The 24,496-nt window shown below is 48.6% G+C and overlaps 2 protein-coding genes across 4 annotated transcripts in view; one reads left to right on the forward strand and one right to left on the reverse strand.

The window, feature by feature from the left end:
• TMEM266 (transmembrane protein 266) overlaps positions 1–8,609 on the forward strand; it is an 87,550-nt gene extending 78,941 nt beyond the window's left edge. For both annotated transcript variants that reach the window (XM_068958291.1, XM_068958292.1), the window contains 2 exons: positions 6,669–6,719; positions 7,607–8,609. In XM_068958291.1, the coding sequence (XP_068814392.1) occupies positions 6,669–6,719; positions 7,607–8,199 (644 nt within the window). In that variant the 3' untranslated portion in view covers positions 8,200–8,609. The remainder of the gene's footprint in view (positions 1–6,668; positions 6,720–7,606) is intronic.
• A 1,277-nt stretch (positions 8,610–9,886) lies between these two features.
• Positions 9,887–24,496, reverse strand: part of ETFA (electron transfer flavoprotein subunit alpha) — a 34,404-nt gene continuing 19,794 nt past the window's right edge. Inside the window, exons 10-12 of one of the 2 annotated variants that reach the window (XM_068958295.1) lie at positions 14,431–14,496; positions 10,791–10,871; positions 9,887–10,029 (exon numbers count right to left, since the gene is read on the reverse strand). In XM_068958295.1, the coding sequence (XP_068814396.1) occupies positions 9,991–10,029; positions 10,791–10,871; positions 14,431–14,496 (186 nt within the window). In that variant the 3' untranslated portion in view covers positions 9,887–9,990. The remainder of the gene's footprint in view (positions 10,030–10,790; positions 10,872–14,430; positions 14,497–24,496) is intronic. The other variant, XM_068958294.1, reaches the window with a different exon arrangement.

The following is a 24,496-nucleotide window of genomic DNA, read 5'->3' on the forward strand; positions in this document are numbered from 1 at the left end:
GTTCCTCTCTGTTTGCTTTAAGTGGTCACACATTAGGTCAGATGTGGGTTTGCAGTTCCACGTCCACAGAGGACAAGGTTGGAAAGAGCATTCAGAGGTTGCCCAGGCCATCCTGTACCCAAAACCATCAGCTGTGCTCACGCAGACACCTTGCATCTCAGCCTTGCTCGAGGCAGTGCACAGTGCTCTTGCAGAATGATCCACTGGAGTGAGAGCCAGACCCGTCCAATTGTGTCCAATGTTGTCCAATGTGTTTAAGGATTTAGGTTTTCTATCCTCGCAGCATCTGCCGATATCGGAGGCTGTTCTGTGTCCCAGGATTTCCTTCGATGCGGCGACCCCCATCTCAGGCAGATTTTTTTTGTAGAGCCAGGCCGGATCTGTTGCTCTGTGCTTTCTCTGCAAGCTAACTTGGACCGTTCCCTGTGAGGTGGGTGCCCTGGTGGCATCTCACGTGCTCTCGCAGCCCTCTGGCCTCTGCAGGGACCAGGGATCTGCGTCAATGGAAGAGGCGCACTGCAGCTTGCACTAATGTGGCAATCTGCCTTCATCTGAAAAGTGGGGAGAAGTCTCCTGGAAAGTGCCAGCTGACTGCTTGGATTTTGTGTTGGCATGGACTTTCCATGTTGCTAGAGGGAAAGGGAGAGAGATCTTCCTGTGCCAGCAAGGCAGAGGCAGCGAAATCCTGCTTGGGTTGTCTTGCACGAGCCCAGGAAGCAGTTTAGCACAACCGAGAGATCACACGTGTGCCTTAATAAATGAATATACAACTCCTGCACAGACTGCTGAGGGGGAGAAGAGGTCAGATCTGGCTGAGAATTCGGGGATGGTGAAGTTCACCTGGTCAAGGCCAGAGAGATCTGAAATGCCAGCACTTGCATGGCAATTCATGGTGGAGATCTCCCTGGGAAGGTTACTGCTTCATGGGAGAGTTTTCCCCCCTGCGGATTGCCACTCTGCTTTCAGAAACCCGTGACGTAAGGTATGGCCTTTCCTGTACGCGCTCCAGCTTCCTTCCGTAGTGCTCTACAGCACGAGACTAGGGCTATGCTCTTTTTGGGCAAACTTGCGTTGCGGCAGTGTCATTGGCTGCTGTCAGAGCAGCGTAGCTCCCATCGTTGCTCTTATTTTTAGAAGTGTTTAGGGGGCAATAGCTTGATCTTACAGCTTGTGCCTTGAACAACCTTTCTGCTCAGAGTGTGTCTCAGTGGCTTTCATTGCGGAGTGTATTTTGTCCTACTTTTTTCCCCGAAGGCTTCTAAATGGTGGTGGTGCTTTAAGGAAGAGCCTCTGGTGTCAGACAGCAGTGATGGGGATAGAGGATCTGCTTCGTTAGAAGCCTTCTAGTAAAGATCGCTTTCCGGAGGAGCGATGTGGTAAGACAACATTACTCTACTCGCAGGGCCCCCGTCCTCACTGGGAGACTGCACGGCAGAAAGAGTAACCCTCCCGTTCAGGAGATTCAGCTTTGAGAGGCAGAAGGCAGTACAATCAATGGCAATAAAAGCACAGAGTAAAAGGCTTCCATAGTGAGCTATTTCGAAAGAAAAGACTTTTTTAAGGCCTTTAATCATGAAGATGTGCGAATGGTATTTATTGTACGGAGAGGTTTTGCAGACTCGTTCACTGAAGTCTTTGGTGAAACAATTAAAGGTCACCGTTGAGGGGTTATGGACGGAGAGAGAGGTCTGCCTTGGGGGGAATATCATTCATGTGTTTCACCTCATTTATTCTGTTTTTATAGGGCCAGGAGAGAGAGATTATAGTGTTGTCTCTTGGGTCAGATGAGATTGTATGGGATCATACTCCAAATAGTTTATTATTCCCTGAACTGTTTTAGCTTATATTCTGAATCTTGCAGGAAAAGAACAGGCAGGTAATTTAAAAACCTTTATCAAACAGAATATAGTAGCTGTCAGACAGATCCTGACCAAGAGCCCCACATTGTTTCAATAACCGTGATTTGGATAGTGGGCTAAGCGGCGGCCTTATCTCCCCATCTTGAATGTGAGTTTATTGCGTTCGTGGCCTGGCAGGAGGGGTGGGCTGCAGCGTCGGGGAAGGCCGGCTGTTTTTCAGGCGAGCCAGCTAGGCCTCTGACCAAACTCCCCAGCCCGACATCCCCTCTGGCCATGAAGAGCCCTGATCCTGTCGGAGTTGGTCTGCTGTCCTGGCCCTGACCTGCTAGAGCTCCTCCTCCATAGACGTTTTCCTAAGGTGGTTGTTCCCAGGGGAGATGAAAGGGAAAGGATTGTTCTTTCTGCTTACTGCCAGTAGCTTGTTTTACTGTAAATATTATTTGTGCCCCTGTATGGCTAAGGACTTTTAAAAGAAAAGTTCCTCTTTGTGGAAAAGGAAGTACGGGTAACATTGCTGTGTATTTGAGGAGCTGGATGAATTTAAAGGAAAGAAGGGGGAAAAAAAGTCTTCTGAATCCCAGAAAGTCCAACTTGTCGGAAGTATGAAAAAAATCTGTTTAAAAAAAACCCACAGGGAAAATATGAAGGATGAAGTATTCCTTAAGACAATTGCCTTTCCCTAGCTGAAGCTAAAACACACTGAAGGCAGAAAACACTATGTACAAGTTAAATAATATAAGCAGTCTGCCCCTCTTGCAAAAGCTGGTCTCCCCTGCTTGCTCCTATCAGCGTCCTCCACGCCATCAGCCACAAATGGATGTGTAGTCTTGGTCCCAGTTGGCTGCGCGTCCTGAGCAGCGGGGACTTCATCTCGCGGCAAATCACCGCCAGCTGCAAAGCAGAGCTCCGCTGTGATGTGCAGTGCTGCGCTTTGCATTCGTGTATACGTTTTATATGCAGAAATAGTTGCTTTCCGTTGTGTATTTGTGGCATTTTCTTTATCCTCCTTGCTTTCAGGTGTTAAGAATATAATCAGAGATATCTGGAATTGTTTATAGCCTTTTATGTCCAAAGCAGCTGAGACTCCCATATGACAAAGATGAGTTTGTTAATTGTCAGTTTGTTTCAATGTAATCATTGAGACACTGAATCTGTAGTTGAAATATTTATCCTGCTGCGGTTTTTCCTTTACTCTTCATTGCTTTCTATTCATAAGAAACTACTCAGGGCAAAAATAGAGATTTTTTTTTTTATATTTTATAGATACACACACGCGCACACACAGAGGGGTGTGTGTGTGTGTATATGCGTGCGTGTGTCAAAATCTGAGCAAGGCAAAACAGTGACGTTAGGAAGGCTGTCACGTAACGAGACGAAAGCAGCCGGCTCTGAGCCTTGGGTGCGAGCGAGCGGTCACCCACGGCCAGGGCGGTCGGGAGTTTCCTTGCAGGTGTCCGAGCGTGAGCATTTTGGGACTCCCCTTTCAGGTGTTTGGCATTGGCCTCTGCCGATACAATGACTAGCTGATATCTCTTGAATACTTGGTTTGAAAACAACTTACTGGTTTGAAAAGAGGTCGCTAGTCCGCTCCGTTGGCTGATACCCAGCTGGCCAGGACAGGAAAGGTGTGCAGTCCTGGAGAAGGTTTGATTTGAGCCTTACTTTAAGGTGCGGAAAACAGGCAAATAACTTTCCCAGGTTGCTTTTTTTTCCCCCAGTGCAAAGGATCCTGGCGTCTGGGGCAGGTGGTAACGAGAGCCCAAGGAGATGAGAGTCTCCCAGGCTGCCGTTACTGCCGCGAGCGCGGCCTCGTGCTTCGCCGGCCGATGACGAGGGGCCGCCGCGCGCGCGCAGCCTGCCTTCGCCCAGGCCTCACCTGTGGCCGTTTTCCTCTTTTCTCTACTTAGAAATAGGCTCCGAGTTAAACGTGATGAAAGCACATCACCAAATATATATAGGTAGGTATATAGGCGGGTATGTTCTGCATATAGCTAAAGGTTCCCTCCCAGAGCAAGAAGCTGTGTCTGTGCGGGTAGGTTTGGTGGCATTTAGAGTATAAATTGTGTATGATTGCAATGAAGTGTATTTTAGTAGCAGATAGCTGGAACGCCTTGCAATGTACCCCTAATCCAGCGGCGTTGCCTCGAGCTACTCTGAGGCCTCCTTTTTAAACTCGGGCATTAGCACAAAGCACACCTCTGACTGCAGGCATTTAAAGATCAACAAGGGCCAAAAAAGCTTTTAAAATCCAGTGAAACCAGGCAAACAACCCTGTTCCCTTTCAGTGTCAGGTTAGATTGCCTTCTTGCGAGTGCAGCTATTTCAGGTACAGAGTGCTTGGTGGTTTGGGCCTTGTTGTGTGCGGGGAGTGTTCCCCGGAAAACATCTGTTCCTTTCACCTGCAAACCGCAGTGTGCTGTGAACAGGCAGCACCGCAGCCACAGGGGCCCGGGGGGAGGAAGGAAATCTGGCCCAAAGGGATGAGCATGGTTTGCTGAAACACGGTATCGGAGAGAGCACTTAAAGGAGAGGATGCTTTTAGAGCACACGATACACCACAGACCGGGCAGGTCAGGCTGCCTGCAGGCTCGCGGCGCTTCCTGGCCTGCTGCTGCTCAGAAGGGGGACAACACGAGTTTGTTATTTTCCTTTCTCAGTGACTGTAAAATGGCCTCTCTTTCTGTAAGGTAACGGGAAAGCCCTCTGTCATCTCCTGCATCGAAAACGTGTCGTCTTCAGCAGCCCTCCCATACGCAGCGTAGCTGCTGCTTTCCCTTCGTTTGTAGCTTGGCGTTGTCGAAGGCGGGCTGCAGCGCCCACGCGCCTTGCAGGCGTCGGGCTGCGGCCCCAACTTCTCAAATTCCTTGTAGCCTATTGGAAGCTAGCAGGTAGTGTAATATTAAGTAATAGGACCCCGCATATTACCTATATTACAGCAACAAAATAACTGTCTCTGTTCCTTCTGAAGGAAAAGCGAAACGTTGCTTTAGGAACGGGGACGCGCGCGTTACAGCTACGCGAGTTACAGCAGGTGGGGAGCTGGCTTGTCCGGCGCTGTTCCCGCAGCGGAAGTTGTGCGGAGCTTGAGTGCCGTTCCCCTCGGTCTTGTAAACGGTTCGGGTGGCTTTTGTGGATGCTGCCGTCCAGGACAGAGCAAGCCCCGTCTGAGCTGCTCTTCTGGAAGCACGCTGGTCCTTTTGTCCCACTTCTCTGAGTTCCCTGTGTTTCGCGGTAGCGAGTTAGAAACACCAAAAGGAAAGGAGGAGTCCAGACGCATCGGCGAGGGTTAAGTCGCTGCCGCGCCGCGTGCCGACAGCACGGGTTTGCAGGAGGGCCTGCAAGCGAATTCGAGGCACGGGGCAGAGCCCCTTGCGTGAAGTACTGGAAGAGAAGGCAGGTGCCCCTCAAGGAGAGCGAAGCGCCGCCCTGCCAGCCCCCCTCCCGGGAGGAAGGGCTTGCTGCAGCCTGGCGGGGTCTCGCTCGGCCGTGGCCGGCAGCGCCTAACCTTACGCGAGGGGGGAGCGCGGCGCGGTCAGCAGCTCGGTGGAGCCTTTCCCCTCGCGGCGCGCAACGGCGCGCGAGGCGGTAACGCGAGGCGGTGGTGGAATTGCACCGTCAGGAAGAGGGCTGTCTCTTCGGGTACCCTCGGCTCCAGCTGCCCGCTCCGTCCTCGGGCCCGAGCTTCCGTGGCCCTGCTGCCGGACGGGAGGGCCCTGCTGGTGAGCAGAAGGCCCCCGCCGGGCTCCCCGCTGCGCGTGTGCTGAGGAGAAGGACCTGATCAGCCCCGCGCCAGTCTCTGGAAAGACAGTGAACGTGCTTTCGCAGGAGCCCTTTTGAAGCGCGTGGCGGACAGGAGGGTGATGGGGAATAGTCAGTTTTACCGAGGACGAGTTCTGCCTGACCAGTGCTGATCGCCTCTGTGACAAATTGACTGATTATGGGGAGGAGTGGAGTAACCTACTGTGATTTTTGGGAAGATTTTAGACACTGTCTCCCATGGTTGTTTGGGGGCTGAGCAGGTCCAGGCGACGAATGGACTGCTAGGTTGCTGGGAAATCGGCTGGGCTGTCGGCGGCCTCGAAGGGTAGCGATCGCTGGCGAGATAGCCCGCCGCGGGCCACGTCCCACAGCGTGCCCCAGCAGCTGGTGCATGCAAAGAATGATTTTCAAATGTATGTCTTCAAGCAAATTATGTCACAGCCACACCGTACTTGCAGGGAACTTTTGTAAGGTTTACAGGACAGCTGTGCTCACGGCCACCCGAATATCAGGGGCTCTGCAGGCTGCCGGCGCGAGCACCCCTGTCCCTTGGGTTCCCATTCCTCCAGCCAAACCCTTTGGGTCATTTTAAGTTGGTGGCTGCTGTTCACAAAGAGCAGCATCGTGTATTGACAGAAATTACCAAATGCCCAAACAGCTCATGTCATTTAAATTATTCCATGCTCTCTCTGCAAAGAGAAATCCAGGAATTTAGAGCGCAAGGGCTGTGTCGTGTCCATGCAGGACACCTTCGGTGCAGGCCCCGTTCCCCGTGCGGGCTCGTAAAGAGATGTAACGAATGATGCAACGAATGAGGCGCCCCGTTTTGGCCAATTCCTATCAACCTTGCCTGTGTATGCTGCAGCCGCAGGGGCGGATGGGGCACGTCTCCGAATCACGCCAGGGCTCCCGGCCTCCCAGGACACGTTATAAAAAAGGCTCAAGCGTCTTTCTGGGCATACAGGACACAGGAGAGCATTTCACAGGGTGGGCCTTCAACCATTTAGTCAAAGAAATGGTCTTCTAATGACTGCCTGCTTATTCTTTCAGAGGATGACATGAATAATTACATCAGTCGATACTACAACGAGCCCAGCAGTGGTAAGTGTCCCCTAAAATGTAAGGATAAACTGAATTTTGGCCTAGCAGGTGTTCTACAAGGTCTGTGTTGCAATGCTCGCTGTAAACCAAGCGAGCCTGAACAGTGCGCTAGCTCTGTCCCTGGAGCAGGAGGCCTCCGTGGCAGCTTGGTGTTCTCCACGGACGTTTGTAGCAAGACAAAAATTGTCCAGAGATTACAGCGCCCCAAGATTGCTCCCACTGGAGTCACTCATAATGGTCTGAAGAGCCAGGCAAGGTTAATCCCCCCCTTACTAGGCTGTCCAGGCCACAGAGTGTGCAAACGGACCTGGGAAGGGAAAGTATGCACAAAAGAAATGAGTGGAAAGTAAGTGCAGCACCGGGCTGGGAACCTTTCAGAAAGGTTAAACTGAGTGATGAAACCTCAGTGGCAGGCAGACCTGAGGGCAGCCCCGAACAGTGTCTCCTGGCAGGCGTCCCGGCGGGCGTCCCGGCGGCCCCAGGGGTCGCGGCAGGCGACCCGAAAGGGGCTGCCGCCGGTCCCGTGTCCTCCGTGAGGGGTGGTGCACGTGGCTGAAAGCACGGGGGCAGCTTGCTGGGGGCTCGCCCCAGAGCCTGCCGCCTCAGCCTGCCTTTTCTGCGTGCAAGTTGTATAGTCACAGTTTGGAAGATCGTTGTACCTTTTAAGTAGTGTGCACATGTGTGGGTGTGTGTGGGTGTGTGTGTGTGTGTGTGTAAATGGAGATACAGCTAGAGATATAGCTGCACATGAACGTGAGAAAGAGAGCGAAAAGCAATGAAAGAATATTTCACTAGGGAAAGCAGCTGTGACAAGTGACCCACTCAGTGATCGCTGGGTTGGCTCTGGCTCCTTTTTAACATGCCTCTCCGCTGTATGGTCCCTGCAGACAGTGGCGTTCCCGAAGCAGCCATCTGCGTGGTCACCACAGCCGCGATCGACGTCCACCGCCCCAACATCTCCTCTGACCTGTTCACAGTGGAGGTGCCAATGAGGCTGGGCAGCACTGGGACGTCCACCAGCATCACGTCGGGCAGCGCCTCCAGGTCGACGGCCAGCTCGGGCACCCGGGCCCACAGCGAGAGCAGCCAGACGCTGGGCTCCTCCCCGGACTGCAGCACGGCCTGCGAGGAGGCCCCGGAGGCCGGCCCCGGCCCACAGGGCGACCTCGCGCCCGCCCGGCAGCGGGTGGCCCGGGCGGTGGTGCAGGAGCTGCTGTCGTCCCTGTCGGAGGAGGCGTGCTTGGCGCAGAAGGGGCTGGATCCCGTCAACCTGAAGCTGCCCAGCCCAGCAGGCTCAGCCAGGGCCAGCCCCGACCTGGGCCACCGGCTCAGCGTGCTCAACCGGAGGAACCAGGAGAGCCTTGACGTCTTCCAGCTCAAGCCGCTCATCGAGTGCCCACAGGGCGCCCCGGTCATCGATGAGAAGTTCGGGGCACTGGGGCCCCCAGAGCTGCAGCTGGGCAGGGTGCCCGAGGCGTAGGCTGCTGGGCTCCTCCAGCCAGGGCCCGCCAGGGATGGGGATGGACGCCGGGGTGGGGTGGGGGGGTGCGCTCGACCCTGCTGCTGCCACCAGCTCAGGGCCAGGCTGGACCCGTGGCACCCAGAGACACTACGGACCCAGCAGCAGCCCCAGGACCAGGCCGGACCCACGGCAGCTGGGGACACAGCAGACCCTGCAGCAGCCCCAGGCCGGACCCACGGCAGCTGGGGACACTGTGGACCCACCAGCAGCCCCACGGCACCCAGGGGCACTACGGACCCGCCAGCAGCCCAGGGCCAGACCGGACCCAGGGCCTGGCCACCCCCTGGGCAGAGCAAGGGGGGCCCCGTGGGGGCGGGGTGAGTGGGCTTGGGGCATGGTGCTGGGGAATAAAGAATGGCAGAGATGTCAGTGTGCTCTCTTTCCTTCCTCCCTCCCTTCTTCCTCCTCCGTCCCTTCTTCACTTTCCTTTCTTCCTTTGCCTTCTTCCCTCTATTCCTCCCTTCCTCTACCCCCTACTTCCTTGTTATCCTTTCCTCTTAGTGTCTTCCATTTCTTCCACTATTCCCTCCTCCTTTTCCCTTTCCTTCTTCCCCTTTCCTCTCTTCGTCTCTCCGTCTCTTCTTTCCCTCTTCCCCTTTCCTTTCACCATTCCTGCCTTCTTTTCCTGTTCCTCTCTTCCCACATTCTTCTTCCTTCCTCCCATGCTGCCTCTTCCTCTTTCCTCCTTCATGCCTTCCATTTATCCTTCCACCATCCCTTCCTTGCTGTCGTCTTCCCTTCTGCTCAGCCTTCCTTCATTCCATCCTTTCTCCCCTTTCCTTCTTCCCAAGCTGCTTTCTTCTCTTTTTCTCCCTGGCTTTGTCCTTCCCTCCCTCCCTTCTTTCCCTGCTCTCTCCCTTCCCTCTTCCTCTCTTCCTTCACCATTCCTCCCTCCCTCCCTCCTTCCAGCCTTCCTTTCTTCCTCCTTCCCTCCCTCCCTCTCTTCCCTTCATGCCTTCCATTTATCCTCCTTTGCCCTTTCTTCCCTTCTTCTCTCCTCCCCCTCTTCCTGTTCTCCCTTTTCCTTCCCAATCCTCCTCCCTTTTTTCTTTCCTCTTACCTCCTTCCTCTCTTTCCTTTCCTTCCTCCTGGTTCCTTTTTTCCTTCTCCCTTCCTCCTTTCCTCCCTCCTTTCTCCTGCCTTCCTCCTCCTGTTCCTTCCTTGCTATGTTCCTCCTTCCCTTTTCTCCCTCCTTCCTTTCATTCCCTTCTTTCTGCCCTCACCTTTCTCCCTTCTTCCTTCTGGTCTTCCCTTCCTCTTCTCCTTCTTCCCTTCATCTTCCCTCCCCTCCTCCCTGCCTCTGTTTCCTTCCTCCTCCCTCTCCTTCCCTCAATTCCTCTCTCCCTTCATCCCTCCTCTTACGCCCTTTTCTTGCCTCCCTGCCTCCCTCACTCTTCCCTTTCACTCTTCTCCCTTCCTTCTGCCTTCCTTCCTTCTTCCCTTCCTTCCTTCTTCTTCCTCGGTCCTTTCTTCCACCCTTCCTCTGTTCCTCCCCTCCTTTCTTCTGCCTTTCTACTCACGTGTTCGGGGGGGGGGGTCTCCCCCAAGCCAGGCTGTGCCTGGAGTTGCTCACTGGCGCGGGAGGGGGACACCGATGGTGTGGGGGACATTACAGGCCATGGCCACCCACGTCCTCGAGCTCTGGCCCCCACACCAAAAAGCCCCACGTGCAGCAGTGCTCCAGTACAAGTCTTTATTGCCCAGTACCCCCCCCCCCCCCCCCCCGGCCATACAGGGTCCGGCCTGCGCTCACTTCTTCTTCAGCAGCTCCGTCAGCTCGGGCACCACCTGCAAGCACACGAGCACGGGGTCAGCGCCTGCTCCTGCCCCCCCCCCCCCCCCCCGGCCCCAGCACCCTGCTCCGGGGCTGCAGGTCGCCCAGCTCACAGCGCTCGGCCCCACTGCCCGCCTGCTCCTACAGCCGCTTAATTATTTAAGAGTGCTGCAGTGCCATTAGGTGGAACTAATGCCGCCGTGCACCATTTAGTCAGGACCCCGTCTGCGCTGGCTGGGGCCCTTCGCTCAGTCCTGGCTGGGTGGGTGGGGGGGGGTGGGGGGGGGGTGTCTGTGTACACGCGCGCGCGCGTGTGTGTGCGCGCGTGTGCACACAGGCTCCAGCCCGTTTGCAGGCGCGCCCTGCAGGTGCTGGGCACCAGCGAGGCCCAGGGCAGCAGTCAGGCAGCACCGAGCCCACCAGCGGGTGCAGGCAGCAGCCAGTGGCACCGCTCTACTGTCATACTTGTATGACATGTCAAAATACATGTTGGCACCTATATGCAGTTGTTTGTTTGGGTTCTCAAAAATGGTTCAAATTCAGGACACTAAAATAAATGCACAATGATTATCTCACACAGCGCGCGCCCCACCCCCCGGACTGAATTTTGAGACTGATGCTAAAAATCATCACGACTCAAAAGCCTTTAAATACATAAATAAAAGTAAGTCAAATATCCTTACACAGGCAGATGTCTTTTTAACAGTTATTATGCAGTAGTATCTGGCACTGCTGCTTGCGCTCGCAGCACGCACGGCTCCAAGTTTCGGCTCACCTTAAACAAGTCTGCCACCAGCCCGTAGTCCGCCACTTGGAAAATGGGAGCTTCTGGGTCCTTGTTAATAGCAACTATGGTCTGCAAGGAACAGCAGAGCCGCGTGTGACCACGGGCCGTGTAACGTGCGGGGGCAGAGTACAGCACCCGACCGCCGCTAGGAAACACGTGCCAATGGCCCACCTAGCCACGAGATGCAGACACCATGCACTGGCCCATTTACCAAGCGCTTTTCCTTTCCAGCTAAATAAATAAATAGACCAAAACACCACCACCCCCCATCAAGGACATAGCCAAAACTAAGCCCAGTGTGCATAACAATAATGAAAACATAAAAAAAAAAAAAAACACCCACACCCTAAAGCGACAGCTCACGAGCGACGCCTGCACCGACGCACGGCCCTGCGCGTGCTGGGGCCAGCCCGAACCCCACGCCGCCTTCCTTCACGGCACCGCCGGTCCCAAGAAGCCGCAGTTCATGGGTCTCTCTCTCTCTCACGCTCTCTCTTTCAGTCCCTCCCCTAAACACCCTTGTCCAACAACATTAATGTCTCGGTAGCCTATGTCTAGTGGCAAGAACTCAAAAGAACTAAACGAGCAAATCCTGTGTTTTCAAGCCCACAGAAACGTGGGGGTTTTTTGTTTGTTTTCTTTTTCTTCACAGGTCATTTGTATCCTGTGACTCCCTGTAAAGAGCGCAGTGCTTACAGGAGGCAGCCGTACCTGCCGCAGAGCCCTGCTGCTGCCCCTCCGCTGCCTCGAGCCAAGAGCGCCCAGGCGGCCAGCAAGGCCTCGCTCAAGTAGTCTCCCCAGAGCCCTGTTCGGTTTCATTTCAGGTGCCCCATTTGCAAATGCAGGAGCCGCCTACTGCCAGCGCTACGGTGCAGGAGACAAAACCCAGGCTGTGATGCCCGAAGCTGTTCCCGCGATAAGAACAGGCTCTGCTCGGGCCCTACAGCCCCGCTTGGAGCGGGGAGCGGGGGCGAAGGCGCAGGGGTGCAGGTCCGGGCCCGGCGAGGCCGGCAGCTGCTGGCTGCCCCGTAGCTCTGTGGGCTACGGGAACGCTCCCGAGGGAGGCAGAGCCGCCGGGCACAGACAGCGAAACGCCCTGCTGCTCGCACGGCGGGCAGGCCAGGCAGGAGGCTGACGCCGTGAGCAGGGCTGCCGGTCCGCTCCAGGCTGGCGCAGCGCAGGAGAGCGCAGGCCCTCTAACTCCCACGAGGCAGCCCGCAGCAGGAAGGGCCCCTTCAGGCAGCAGACGTGCCGCCTCTGCGCTCCCCTCTTCGCCCCGCCAGGCTCTGCGGGGCGCCCTGAGAAACACCATGGGCCACGTTCACCAAAATAAGTAGCACCAGCTGCTTGAAAAACACCTATCTTAAGCTTGACTTCGGCAGCCTAATGCCTCCTCTAACCGTCTCCATTAACTGAAGTAACTTTTTAATAAGCCGTGGTTCTGCACCTCGTCATTTAACCAGACTTCTGATGGCGAGAAACAGAAGCGTAACGTTGGCTGCAAGCAGAACTTTCACAAGTTAAAGCTCCTAGAAAGAGGAGACGTTGCAAAAACCTCACGAGGGAGGAAAAAATAAGGAAAGAAAGCAACAATGATTTTCCAGGTCTCCTCAAAAGCTGCAATTTTTACCTTGCTGTAAAAGGACAAATGAATTATACATTCCACTTGGTAGAAAGCATCTGACTACTTTGGAAAACGTATCGTGAAGTGTACAGGTTCACACAGCCAGCTAATTCACTGCGCCGAGGGCAGCGGGGGGACGCTCCCGAGACAGTTCCCATGGCTGCATAATTCTTTTATGTTTATATAAACTGGATCTTTCAGTAACTACAACACCTGTATGCTTTGGCTAAAAGGAAAGCAGAGCATATTTCAAATACAAGTAAAACTGAATTTTATGATACACACTCTTGTTTAAACTAGAAAAAAAACCTGTGACATATGGGAGAAATTAAACTGTAAAGCATGCATCTCCTATCAACAGATTTCATCTGTCCTTATTTCATATAAAAGACCTTTTCAAAATACCAAACATGGCACTGAGAAGTCACAGAAGCAGAGACTGTGCGGTTACCGCACAATATTGCTGCACAATACTTTTATAGCAAAGGAAATCTTGACACTAAAAAGTAAAGTGAAGTTCTCGGTGTTGCTGGTAGTCTTATCAAGATCACGCAGGTGATGCGCACAAACCAGGTCAGATCAAGTCTTGAGCAGCTTTGAATAAACAGTTATCACCCAACGCCTGATACTAATCCCCTCGGCCCTCATCTCCCCCCGACCTCAAAAGCCCAGCCGGAGACTAAACACCTACCACGGCATCCTTAATACTGCCGCCCATCAGCCACAGCAGAGGGTCTCACGGGACCCGAGGAGAGCCAGGACGACCGTGGCTCGTACTGCACTGCGCCGCTCTCTCTGGCTCTCCTTCTTGTCCCCTCACTGGGAGCAGAAGTGACTGAAACTGCCCCATTCCACTAATAGCAGCGAGAATACCCTGCCACAGGTCTAGTATTTGCACCTTTCTGTCTCACCTCTCAATAGCGACCTTCATCCTTGCATCATCTTTCATTTCCAATTCTGATTTTTCTCCAATGCACCCACTGACGCTGACACAGCTTGGGACACTGATTTTAGAAAACTGAGGCCCAAAACTTTTGGCTCTATCCCAAATCCCGTTTTTGTGATTTCTCCAAAATGAATGATTTAAATGATTAAATTACTACTACATTAAATGATTTAAATACTATATCCAAAAGGAACTAAATCCTAAGAAAACGCAGATCATCCACAGGCTGGCTCGTGACAAGAATTACCAGTCACATAAATGCACTACGGTGTGTCAGTGGTCAAACACGAGACAAATTAAGGATCTGCCTGTAAAGTTTTGCAAATCTTCTGGTAGGTTTTAACTAGGTGCCAGAAAGCAGAAACAAACCCATTAAAACTCGTGAAGAATTCCCTGAAAAGAGAAAAAAATTAATCTTGTTCTAAAATTAGTTGGGGGTCATCAGGACAACCCACTTTTTTTTTTTTTTTTTTTTTTAAATGTCTGGCATTTGATAACATGATCCAGCAGGTAATTCCGCTCCTCTTTCCAAACACTGCTTTGTGGACCAAACTCTGGTAATTCCAATTTCAGATTGTTTTGGCAACTAATGAGTTAAACCTTTTAAAGTTTTACTGCCATTTTATAATAGGTTTCCGTTTGAATGGCTAAATGCAGGAATGTCAGAGACATCTTTTACTTTATGGAATAGTAAGTTCATAATTCAAATTGCACATTGTTATGCATGAATTAATATGTCATATTCTGAAATAAATGCAAATGGAACCATTGTATAGAGTTCAGGCATACACACTTTTCTTTTTAAATAAACAAAGTCAATTAGTTTCTTCTACTTCACACTTTGGGTTTTAGTGCAATAGTTCTTCTAGTGTGTTAGATGTTTTTCCGCAACACTTTATTCGGCAAGGCTTAGAGGGCTAACATGTTTTAAAACATCAAACAAGCTGGCAATCCCAACATTAACAAAACTAGAAAATTGGTTCAAATATTGATGTAAAAACAAAGAAAGAAACTCCTTTCCTTACTCAAACTCTTTTCTAGCACATCCAACTTCATACCTTGCTGTCTTTCATCCCAGCCAAGTGTTGGATTGCTCCAGATATTCCCACAGCAATATAAAGTTCCTGGAAGAAAACAAAAATAAGACATTTTTGGTACCATGATATAGTTTCAGTAAGTACCGCAAACCTTACTCAAAATCAGTATCGTACAGTGGTTTTTTAACATTAGTTTTCAATATTAAAGGCAGCACAATACGTTGATGAACAATGCAATTGTAAAAGGAAAATCCCAAAGAAGCATCTGGCAAAGACAGATGAGGGAGAAAAAAAACCAAAAGACATCTGCATCAAACATGCGACAGTCGAGGCAGCGCTGTAACACATGCCGCTTCCCGACTACAGGATAGGGCCATCAGAGCTACCCATGAGCCTAGAGATTCCCAAAGCAAATATTAAGCAAGACAATCTGCAAAGGGAAGATCATTACAATGGATAATGCAGTTGCCTAAATACAGGCTCGCTCGACAGAAAACTTGACCTTTTTTTGCTTGAGGGCTCTAGGATCCTTTACATGTGGCAGGATGCGAAAAGCTTAGATTCAGGTGTTTATGCCTTTAAAAAGTTTCCTATAGAGTGGACTACAACATTTCAGGTGCTGAAGTGGGCTAGTGCAATTCACACTTGCAGTGATGCTCTCTACTACTCAGCCAACTGTCAGCGTTCGCAAGCCCTAAAGCTTCTCTTCCCCCAGTAACGACCAACGTCCGCGCAGCAGCCAGCATCCGCACAGGAGCGCTTCCCACGGACGCACGCACCTAAGTGCTGCCTCGCACAGCTGCACTTTATGCTCGGGGGCTATCAGTCTGGCATCCCTGAAGAGACTTACGTTCAAGACAGGTGAAAATTTAGCAAATAAAAAAATAAAATTAAATTAAACAAATTAAATTTTAATTCAACTTTAAAAATTAAGCAAATAAATCTATATCGACAGTTTCAATTCACAGCAGAAAAAGTGGCTTCCCTTGGCTGAAAGTCATCCGGACTATAATCTGTCCAAACCCAAGCACATTTGCAACTCACAGTGACCATTTTCCCACCACCAGAAGTCCAAGCAGCTGTTAAACCTGAGTTGTTTAGCTCCCTAGCTTTACAGAAGAAAACCAAAGGAGTACTTCTCACCAACTTATTCATAAAAGAGGCGGCACTGGCAAAAGGTAGATGTGGTAGCTGCCACTACCACTTCTCAAGTGCTTCAAACACCTTGCTCAAGTGCTTCTCTTCAGCGGCCTGTTTGCAGTAAGCACGTTTAAAACGTGCATTAACGCAGAATCTGCCTTTAAGCAACACATACATGGTCTGGGGACGGTCTACGTTATTAGTTACCGGATGGGGTGCTCATTCCCAACCCTTCTCTCCCTTTAAACTGCTACATGCTGCCGTGATTCCTGAACTTCTGGAGCCGTGAAATTAGCAGAACCTCTCAAGGAGGCGCTTTGGTCAATGTCTGTTTTCCACTCCAAAACAGAAGTTCAAAATCTTAGCTTATTAAGAGGCAGGAAAAGCTTCAAAATTTGGTTAGGAGCACAACCTTGGCGTTTGGCAGCTTGGGTTTCAAGTCTCGCAATGCAAGCGCTGTGTTTTCAACAAAGCACTGCTACGCTCCTCTCGGGTGATTTCGCAAGCTTTAAGACTGGTTTCTCAGCAACAGCATTACACTGAGACTTGGTCTTTGCTTAGGGATGATTTTATACAGCTGAAAGTCTGCGCAACGCTGGCGTGTGGCATCCGTTTGGAACTCTGCATCTTATTTTGCAGGGAAACTTCGGAGGGCTGCGCGGGAGAGCTGAACAAGAGACTACTCGATTGACAAGCAACTGAGAAAGTGGTACACACAAAAGGGGATCGCCGGTCAAAGCAAAACGGTGACACTCACACATACTCAGAAAAGACGTGACCTCAAATATTGACAGAATTTCTTTAAAAATGCCAGGGCTAGTCTACATCTACAAATGGACACATCTAATTTAAGAAATGATTTTTGGGGTCAGGGAGGGTAAGAAGGACAAAAAGATCCCAGCCGCATGCAACTGGAGATGTGCATTACAGTTAAGTGGCTTTTAACATGGCAGAACAAAGCACAGCTGCAGAACAGGCACGAACCTGCTGAAGCGGCCGGCAAAAGAAGGTGTTCAAATACAGACAACACTGCTTTTTCCATACAGGCCTGACAGTCATTATAGCAATTAAACAAAAAAAAAATTACTCTCTGATGTTTCTACAACTACAGATTTTACCTATTACATTGATTTTTAAATAGCTAGAGATAAATAAAATTTATGAAGCTTTTCTACACTTTTCTACACAAGCTATCTCCTGTGACAACTGAAGGGGAGGGAAAGGGAGCAGGAACGGAGCACTTCCTATTAGAAAAAGGCTTTGAAACTGATACACAGAATCTAGTCCATGTACTTGCACAAAAACACACAGCTGCTGAAGAGACTCAACCATTTCTTAGTCTCTCTTTTTTTTTTTTTTTTTTTGCTGAACAGATTACTATTGGAGGTCAATCCATTTTAACCACAGCTGCAATGTAATAGAATATGTACATATGAGAACGCATGGTAAGAATGCAATATTTTAATTATACCAAATAATAGAACAGATGTTACAGGAGAAATTATTCTAACATCACATAGTCTTTAACATGAGCTCTTTTTAAAAATACATTACTGTAATTTGATTTTTGGAGCAATTCATTAAGTGCCAGTCATCTAGACTACCAGATACCCTTATCACTCTGTTTAACATTTTGAAATTCAGTCTTTGGAAAGAATCCAGTTTACCAAGAGCCAGATGCCTATGTACGTATTCTATTAAAATATCTAGGAAAGACAAAGATGCTTCATTAAAAGGACATTCATAAATTACCAGGCTTGTCTAAAAAGCCTTTACTATGCATTTAAGGTCTACAGCCTCTTAGTTATTTGCTTTTGGCTCTCTGGTTAAGACAACTGATCTATTCAATAGGTTTTAACCCTTACAGTAGATCACCTCAGTAAGTAATGTTTTCATGCAAAGGACACACATGACAGTATGTTTCTTATTAATAGCACTCTCCTGCAAAATAGATGTGGTTGCTTAAATCTTAGTTTAAATCTACTCTGCATTTTACTAGGAGGGAAACAAAGGATCCATAAGATCTGAATGCTAAAGGTTCTGGTCCGCTCGGTGCTGAGACACCACCTCCAAGGCGAGGATTCAACTTTTCTCCCGAGAAGCCAGGAAAGACTGAGAAGTTTTAAATTCTTTCCAAGGTAATCCCCTTGTGTTGGAAATCTGAAAATTTTATTTTCACTGAGATCATTAACTTCTGTCATGGCTTTAGTCGAGTCCTATCATTTCCACTGTGTTAGCCTTCAAAGCCCCCAGTCCGGACCGTAGCCCCGAGCGCTATGAGGACAGTGTGGAAGAAGGGAAGAGAGCAGTACGACACAGCAGCCACGTAGCAGCGGGGCTTCCAGTTGCGTTATGCGACATGCTTGCCACCACCGAAAGCACTGTAAGGTCTGGGAGGAGAAACACTGTTCTTCAGAGATCACCTACGCAGGAAACCCATGCCCAGGCACAAAACGACATGAATCACACTCTGCATCGCTTGCCTCAGGTGCCAAGAAAGCTTTACACCACCACCTCCGAGCTCCTGCTTTCTGGATCCTTGGAAGCTGCTCTCCTTACTGCTGTCAGGCGGGCGATCCGCAGCCTACGATTACAGGTGCCTGCTGCTGCAGTCCAGGACATGGGGTGGCATTTATCAGCTCCCTGGTGCCCACGTACAGGCAGAATTGCACCAAAGGGCTGCTGCCAGCTCTGTGCCACACAAGCGCCGCACAACAAAACAGCACAGGCTCCGGCCCAGAGGGCTCACTGTCCCGTCTGAGACCAGATGCAGCCCCAAAAGCAAAGTAAGGGAAGTAAAGGCAAAATGAAAGTTTTGGTGGTATAAGGGCATAGCATCAGACCAGACAACTGTCTTGCTTCACAGTACCTTAATTTCACACAGGAAATAATCGCTGTACGTATGTCGCAGCCAGGCCGCAAACCCTGCTTTGTATCGAGAGCAGACATCAGTGTACGGGATGGGACACCACAGAACTAATGGTAAGAAATTGCACAGTGGAGGAAACGAGCAGCCCAGAAACCTGAACTTCCTGAGCAGCCTAAGAGCGTAGAAAGCAGAGGTCGGGCAGGCGCAAGCAAGACAAACAATCAGAAAATGTTTAAAATTAAAGATGTGCCATGGAAACATAGGAAAGTGAGGGCATCAGCATGTAACATACCCGTTAGACTTCTCACAAGGACTATAGCAACAGCCGAAGTGGATTCTGCCAGTCAACCCGAAGACAGCAACAGCGTTTTAATTTGTCCTGCCACACAATATCCCACAGGAGGCCCGTGGGAGCCAGGAGCCTGCCAGAGACCCCGGAGTCTGTAGGCGCAGGTTTGCATCAGAAAAACCCTAAAAAGAAACAAAACTCAAAGTCCCAAGTTTATCCTACGTACAAACAAGATTCCAAATCAAGAATCTGACTTCCCATTTGCTATATAAGGCACGGATCTAGCGTTGCACCGTTTTCTCCACAAACTTTCAAGAATACAGACCTGGTATATCTCCCAAGGCAAGTCATTATTCACCGATCATTCAGAAGAACAGTTCCCCTTGCCCATCCTCGACATTCCTAATTCTGGGTTAAATGTATCCAACTTACATATTAGCACCTACAGGAAGTCCGTGAGACTTCACGTGCCCGAGTCCGCACAGCTGCCTCCAGAGTTCACGCAGCCAGTTACACACAGTTAAGGATAAACGTCAGAGTGCTCTATGTGGCTTATTACAAGCACCATCATCGCAATGCAGTTATTTTCCTGTGCATACTGCTTCTTCCAACTTTCTATAGAATAATTTGTGACACGTTATATTACTTCATTTTCACTTGTGAAAATATTTAAAAATGCCTTAGGCTGCCTTGGAGCAGTTAAAAGCTATGTTTGCTTAAGAGAACCACAAGAACAATTTTTAGACGCAACTTGGGGTGACTTTGCCTGCTACGATGTACCGCTGTGCATCTTTCACAGGTGCAAAGCAAGAGGAGGTATTTACTTTGCAAGTGTGCTGTCAGCTACTATTGATTTTTCTGCCAACTTTTGAATTACACCAAAACCCTTCAGTGTACATCAATTCATCGTCATACCAGTGGCATGCTTTTAAACAGCTAGTTTAATGAACCCCTTTGGCACGTATACTCTTCCAAAGGCAGCTCAGATATTTTATTTTCTTTGCAAGAGTGAAAAGACAATGGAATTACAAAGAAATCTTTGTAATGAAAATTACTTCATACAACAGATTCCTCCCAATTACAAGCTATTAACCCAATAAAATATTTTCTGGCTTGACATTAGTTCATATATATTACACTGTATATCAAACAATTACCCAGTACGTACTGCTCAGTGATGCTGTCGAATATTTTCCACTCAAGAAGTACACATTACTAAACAGTATCCCAAGTACATTTTCTTTTTCACTTTAAGAACCTTTGATCAGCCAAGCCATGTAATCACTCTTAAGAAGCGTGGTTAGGGTGTCTGCTGGAGCGCAGGGCCATACAGCAATTTTTTTTGCTCTCTGGGGAAAAGCACATCAATTGCTTTCAGCTAAATGCACTCACATATGAATATTTTAGTACAATTTAATGTTTCTGCACCAACCCCAGAGGAGCAGAGCATCAATTTGTGAACATAGTTTTCTTGGAGTTAAAAGCTACACTGGATAATGCAGGATGAAAGGGGTTGTCAATCCTTAGCTTTTTAGCAAGTCAGAGAAAGGTAGTCTGTAAATTCAGTCCCAGCTGCACACAAACAGCTCTCTGAAGTTTGCCACCACAGAGCTCCTTTTCAAAAGCAGTGAATTATCAGAGGAGATATTCCAAAAAAAATTCCCCAAGCACGGTCAGTTTTCCCAATGCTATTCCCATCTGCCCTAACAGCCTCAACTCAACCATTCATACAATAACAAGTGTACCTGCCCGTCTGTTAATAAAAAACCCAAACGTAACGCACAAATAACACATTCCAACAAAGGAACGAGCTGGAGGTGTGAAAAATCAAGTAGTGTACCATGTATTTGATTACAGAAACTTTAGCATCTCAATATTCTCTTGTATGCATAACCAGCTAGGAAATAACGAAGCTCTTGCCATTGATAAGCAAGGAGAAGAACGTTTTTAGAGCGCGTACACACACATAAGATGGCACAGATGACACTTCTTGGGAACCTAAGGGAATTAATTAGTCCACTCTGTTACTAGTATCTCTATATAAGAATCAGAGACCAAAAAGGAACATAAATACTGGAATTAAGTATACCTTGTTTCAGTCTCCCCACACTTTCGCACAGAAGAGTGAAGGGAAATGAAACTTAACAGGTATGCTAACTTGGGCAGGCAAACGATCCCTAAGAAAGCAATGGGAAGAAATACTAGAACAAGAGTTTGTCTCCACTTATCGAGTAATAAAACCATGAGTCACTCATGCATTTGGAAGAGAACAAAACCAGACTAGGCAAAGTAGATGACTGCTTTGCCACCCAATACAGAGAAATAAGAAATACAGGAATAACGTAAATGATGTGGCATTGCCTTTCCCCCTTCCTGCCAGTCCCGAACCAAGACGATGACTACTAAATGCTAAAAAGCAATGCACACTGCAATGAAAGGAACTACCTAGTAAAACCTTGGGCCGCCCACAAGCTCCGAATGCGTCCCACCACCCTGTAAAACACGTGGAGCAACAGGAAGACTGCAAGACTTGCAGTCTTGCTCTGCAAGACTATTCCAGGCCTTCAATATATCTCACTGCCAGCAAATGCTTCCTTGCTATGCAGTTTTCTTTTTCCCTCTTGCAATTTCATCCCACTCCTGCATTCTCTACCTAATACAACACACTAAGCTGTTCCTGTTCTCCCACAGCATTTGTGCCTTTCAACTATTTGAACCAAACATCTCACTCTTCTGCACAAGCTGCACCTCTTTAACTTGCCTCATTTTTACCCATTAAGTCAATTCACGTCAGCTGTAAATCTGCCTCCCTTTAAAATTCCTGCAATTTGTTAGATCCAGGGAGACCTTCTGGTATGAAGGAGAAGCTTAGGCACTGAAGCTAAGCAGGTCGGCAAGCTTACTCCTGGAGGTCTTATCGGAACTACATTGAATTCCCATCTGCCTTCCCCACCTGAGATTTCTCAGCACATGCAATATCCAAATGCATCCACTTTCTGTGTAGTCATATCACATTTCTAGCCCAATCATCTAATCCAGTGTCAATTATTACTGCATCATATATTTCCTAACTCCTGCTTTCCTGGGTTCTCCCTCTCGGTCTCTTTGTCACCTTTCTGCTGGGAACAGTATTTTGCACCCCACGTTGAAAGCAACAAGATCACAGCACGCCTGCAAAGAGGGCGTTCTGCCCGGTTGCGCTTTCCCTGCCGGATGCACCCTCCTCAGCGGGGGAACCCCGCAATAAAAACTGAGATGGTGACAGTGACGCTGTCTAGTCGTGGCACACTGATGATTAAGCCTAGACGGACCCCTTCAGTCTTACAGTTGTGAATACTGGTCCGGCCACTTCTTCCCTGTCGCCTGCTAGAAAAATCACGTGAAGAAAGCTAAAGCAGTTAGAGAACAGGACCCTGAAAGCACATGGACTTCAAAGGATAAAAGTAATAAAACGTATCATGTGAACAGTTAAGCTCTGAACAGGTTCTACTGGAAGGATACCTTTCAGGAATCTGAAAACCCTTCACTGGGTCAGAGGGTAACAAAACAAACAGACAGCCTGAAATGACCTGCAGCGTCTGAGGCAGCCAACGCCGAGCGCTACGGAGGCTTCCTGCCTGTTTTCTGGCCGGAGGAAGCTGCGAGAGAGAGGCTGTCCGCACCTGCCAGGGAGGAGGAAAAAGTTCTCCAAAGCCGGAGAGAGCGCACTTAGGGCACACAACCAAGCTTAGACAACTCAGAAACAAATACAGTGGGAGCTGAAATTGAAAACATTACAGATTAATTAATTTGGAGGAAAAACAGACAAATACTAAGTTAATTAAGAAATTTAGGAAATGATGGCTAATAGGTATACTACATACACAAATATATGAAGGATGCAGTGCCAGAAAAACAGTACTAAGGTAGGGTCCGACACGGCACAGAAATAAATCAAAATTTGCTTCCTCTTGAAACAAACCACATTTATTTTGCACTGTTTTACCAAAACACAGTTCTAGCTGACATTTCTAATTGCAGCTACTCAACAAGCAGAGGACATCAGATGCTACCCTTAAAGTGATCTCCTCAGCAATGCAGAGAGCCTACGGGGAAGGAAGCCCCAAGTGTCCCTGTGAGCAAAGCCAAATACACGCGAACAGGACAGCTGCGGGTTCTGCATCTCCTCGAATTCTTAGAGAAGAATTAAATCAAGTTTCGCTTTTCCCCTTTCCCCTCCCAGAGGTTTCCCTAAACAAAGGCAAAGTTTCACCAGTGGCAGAAAAAGTCTTAAGACTGTAGCCAGAGCAAAGAACATCACAAGAACAGGGCACACGGGAAACCCTGGGAGAAACGGGGAACGACTCAGGTGCCTGCACAGAGGCGCCTAGTGCCACTGTAGCTCCTGGAGGGTTTCCCACCGGAACGCCAGAGGCTGCTCCGGAAGGACGGAGGTCTCCCAGGCGCCATACCCTATCTGCCGGCCCTGTGATTACATCCTTTATACCCAACTGGCTAAAATGGCACTAGGCACCCATGTGTAGGTAGTCAACCATCCCCTGCATGCCCCTTCCTCGCAGATCGGTCCCAGGGAGGTCGCAGTCGCAGTTCAAAGACAAGTAGAAGCTACTGAAGGCTTACAACAATTTCTTGCCTTTCCCACTCTGTGTAAAGACTCACAACACTGAAATACAAGAGTCAGAAGTATTTTCATTTAAATATTAGGCTGAAATTAGGCAAGTTCATGAGAAAGATTGCACACTATTTATCTTAAGTTAGAAAAGTTGCTAATTATAACTTGGATAAGGAAACCTAATACTGAACTAATAAAAGAAATACTCATGTCCCATTTATGAAAGTTTTAAATAACTGACAACATTATTTACCTTTTTCCGCCTTTTGTTTTTGTTTCTTTATTTTTTGTGAACAACTAAGTGAGACAGACAGAGAAAACTGGGAACATTTTAACTATGCAAACTGAAGCCGTTGACTCTTTGAAATTTCTTACCTAAAAGCACCTACTCCGGGGTGCGAGGGAAGCTTGAGCTGTGCGGGGAATTTAGTAATTTTCTAACTGCATATGCTTAACTAACACTTAATACCAAGGCACTAACGGAAAAGATATTTTTATCCAAAATCTACTAATTTGAACATCCTCAAGGGCTTACTAGTTATTTCTCTTAAACAGAAACAGCAGACAGTGGTCAATTTGAGGACCAAAGTTTAGTTTTTGCAGAACACCTGCATAAAAGACATAGGGGAAAACAACTGGCTTCCAATTAAAAAATATATACTCCTAAAATGGTTCTTAAAATACAAATGCTTGTCAATGATTAAAGACATTATATATTTTAGATTCCTTTTTTTAATTAGGAAGGTAATGGTTTTGCTCACATTTATTTAACGTATCAACTTACTGATGCCTAAAAATTTTCTTCCACCTCCTCAGATAATACACATCAGCCTTCTCTTACATAATACAGAATCCTCAAGTGGAGACTTGTAGTCATCAAAAATCAGTGGGTAAAAAAAGCTACAATCAGAAACAACAGTAACACACTCGCATTTTAAGAACTGGAATAAAATTATACAAAAGAAAAATTACCAAAGATGCAGTCGAAAAACAACAAAATGCATGAATCCCGACTTGAACGGGAGCGCATTGTTCAGAGATCCACGGTTATTTTGGAAGTGTGAATGTACTGCATAGAACTAATTCTCAAACAGAAAGAAGGTAAATTTGTACTTCTTATTTAACTGCATTCTTCTGTTAGTGAGGTGAAAAAGCCTAGAAATGTTTCTCGCCAGGC

The sequence above is a fragment of the Struthio camelus genome, chromosome 12 (assembly GCF_040807025.1).
Source record: "Struthio camelus isolate bStrCam1 chromosome 12, bStrCam1.hap1, whole genome shotgun sequence".
NCBI classification, from domain to species: domain Eukaryota; kingdom Metazoa; phylum Chordata; class Aves; order Struthioniformes; family Struthionidae; genus Struthio; species Struthio camelus.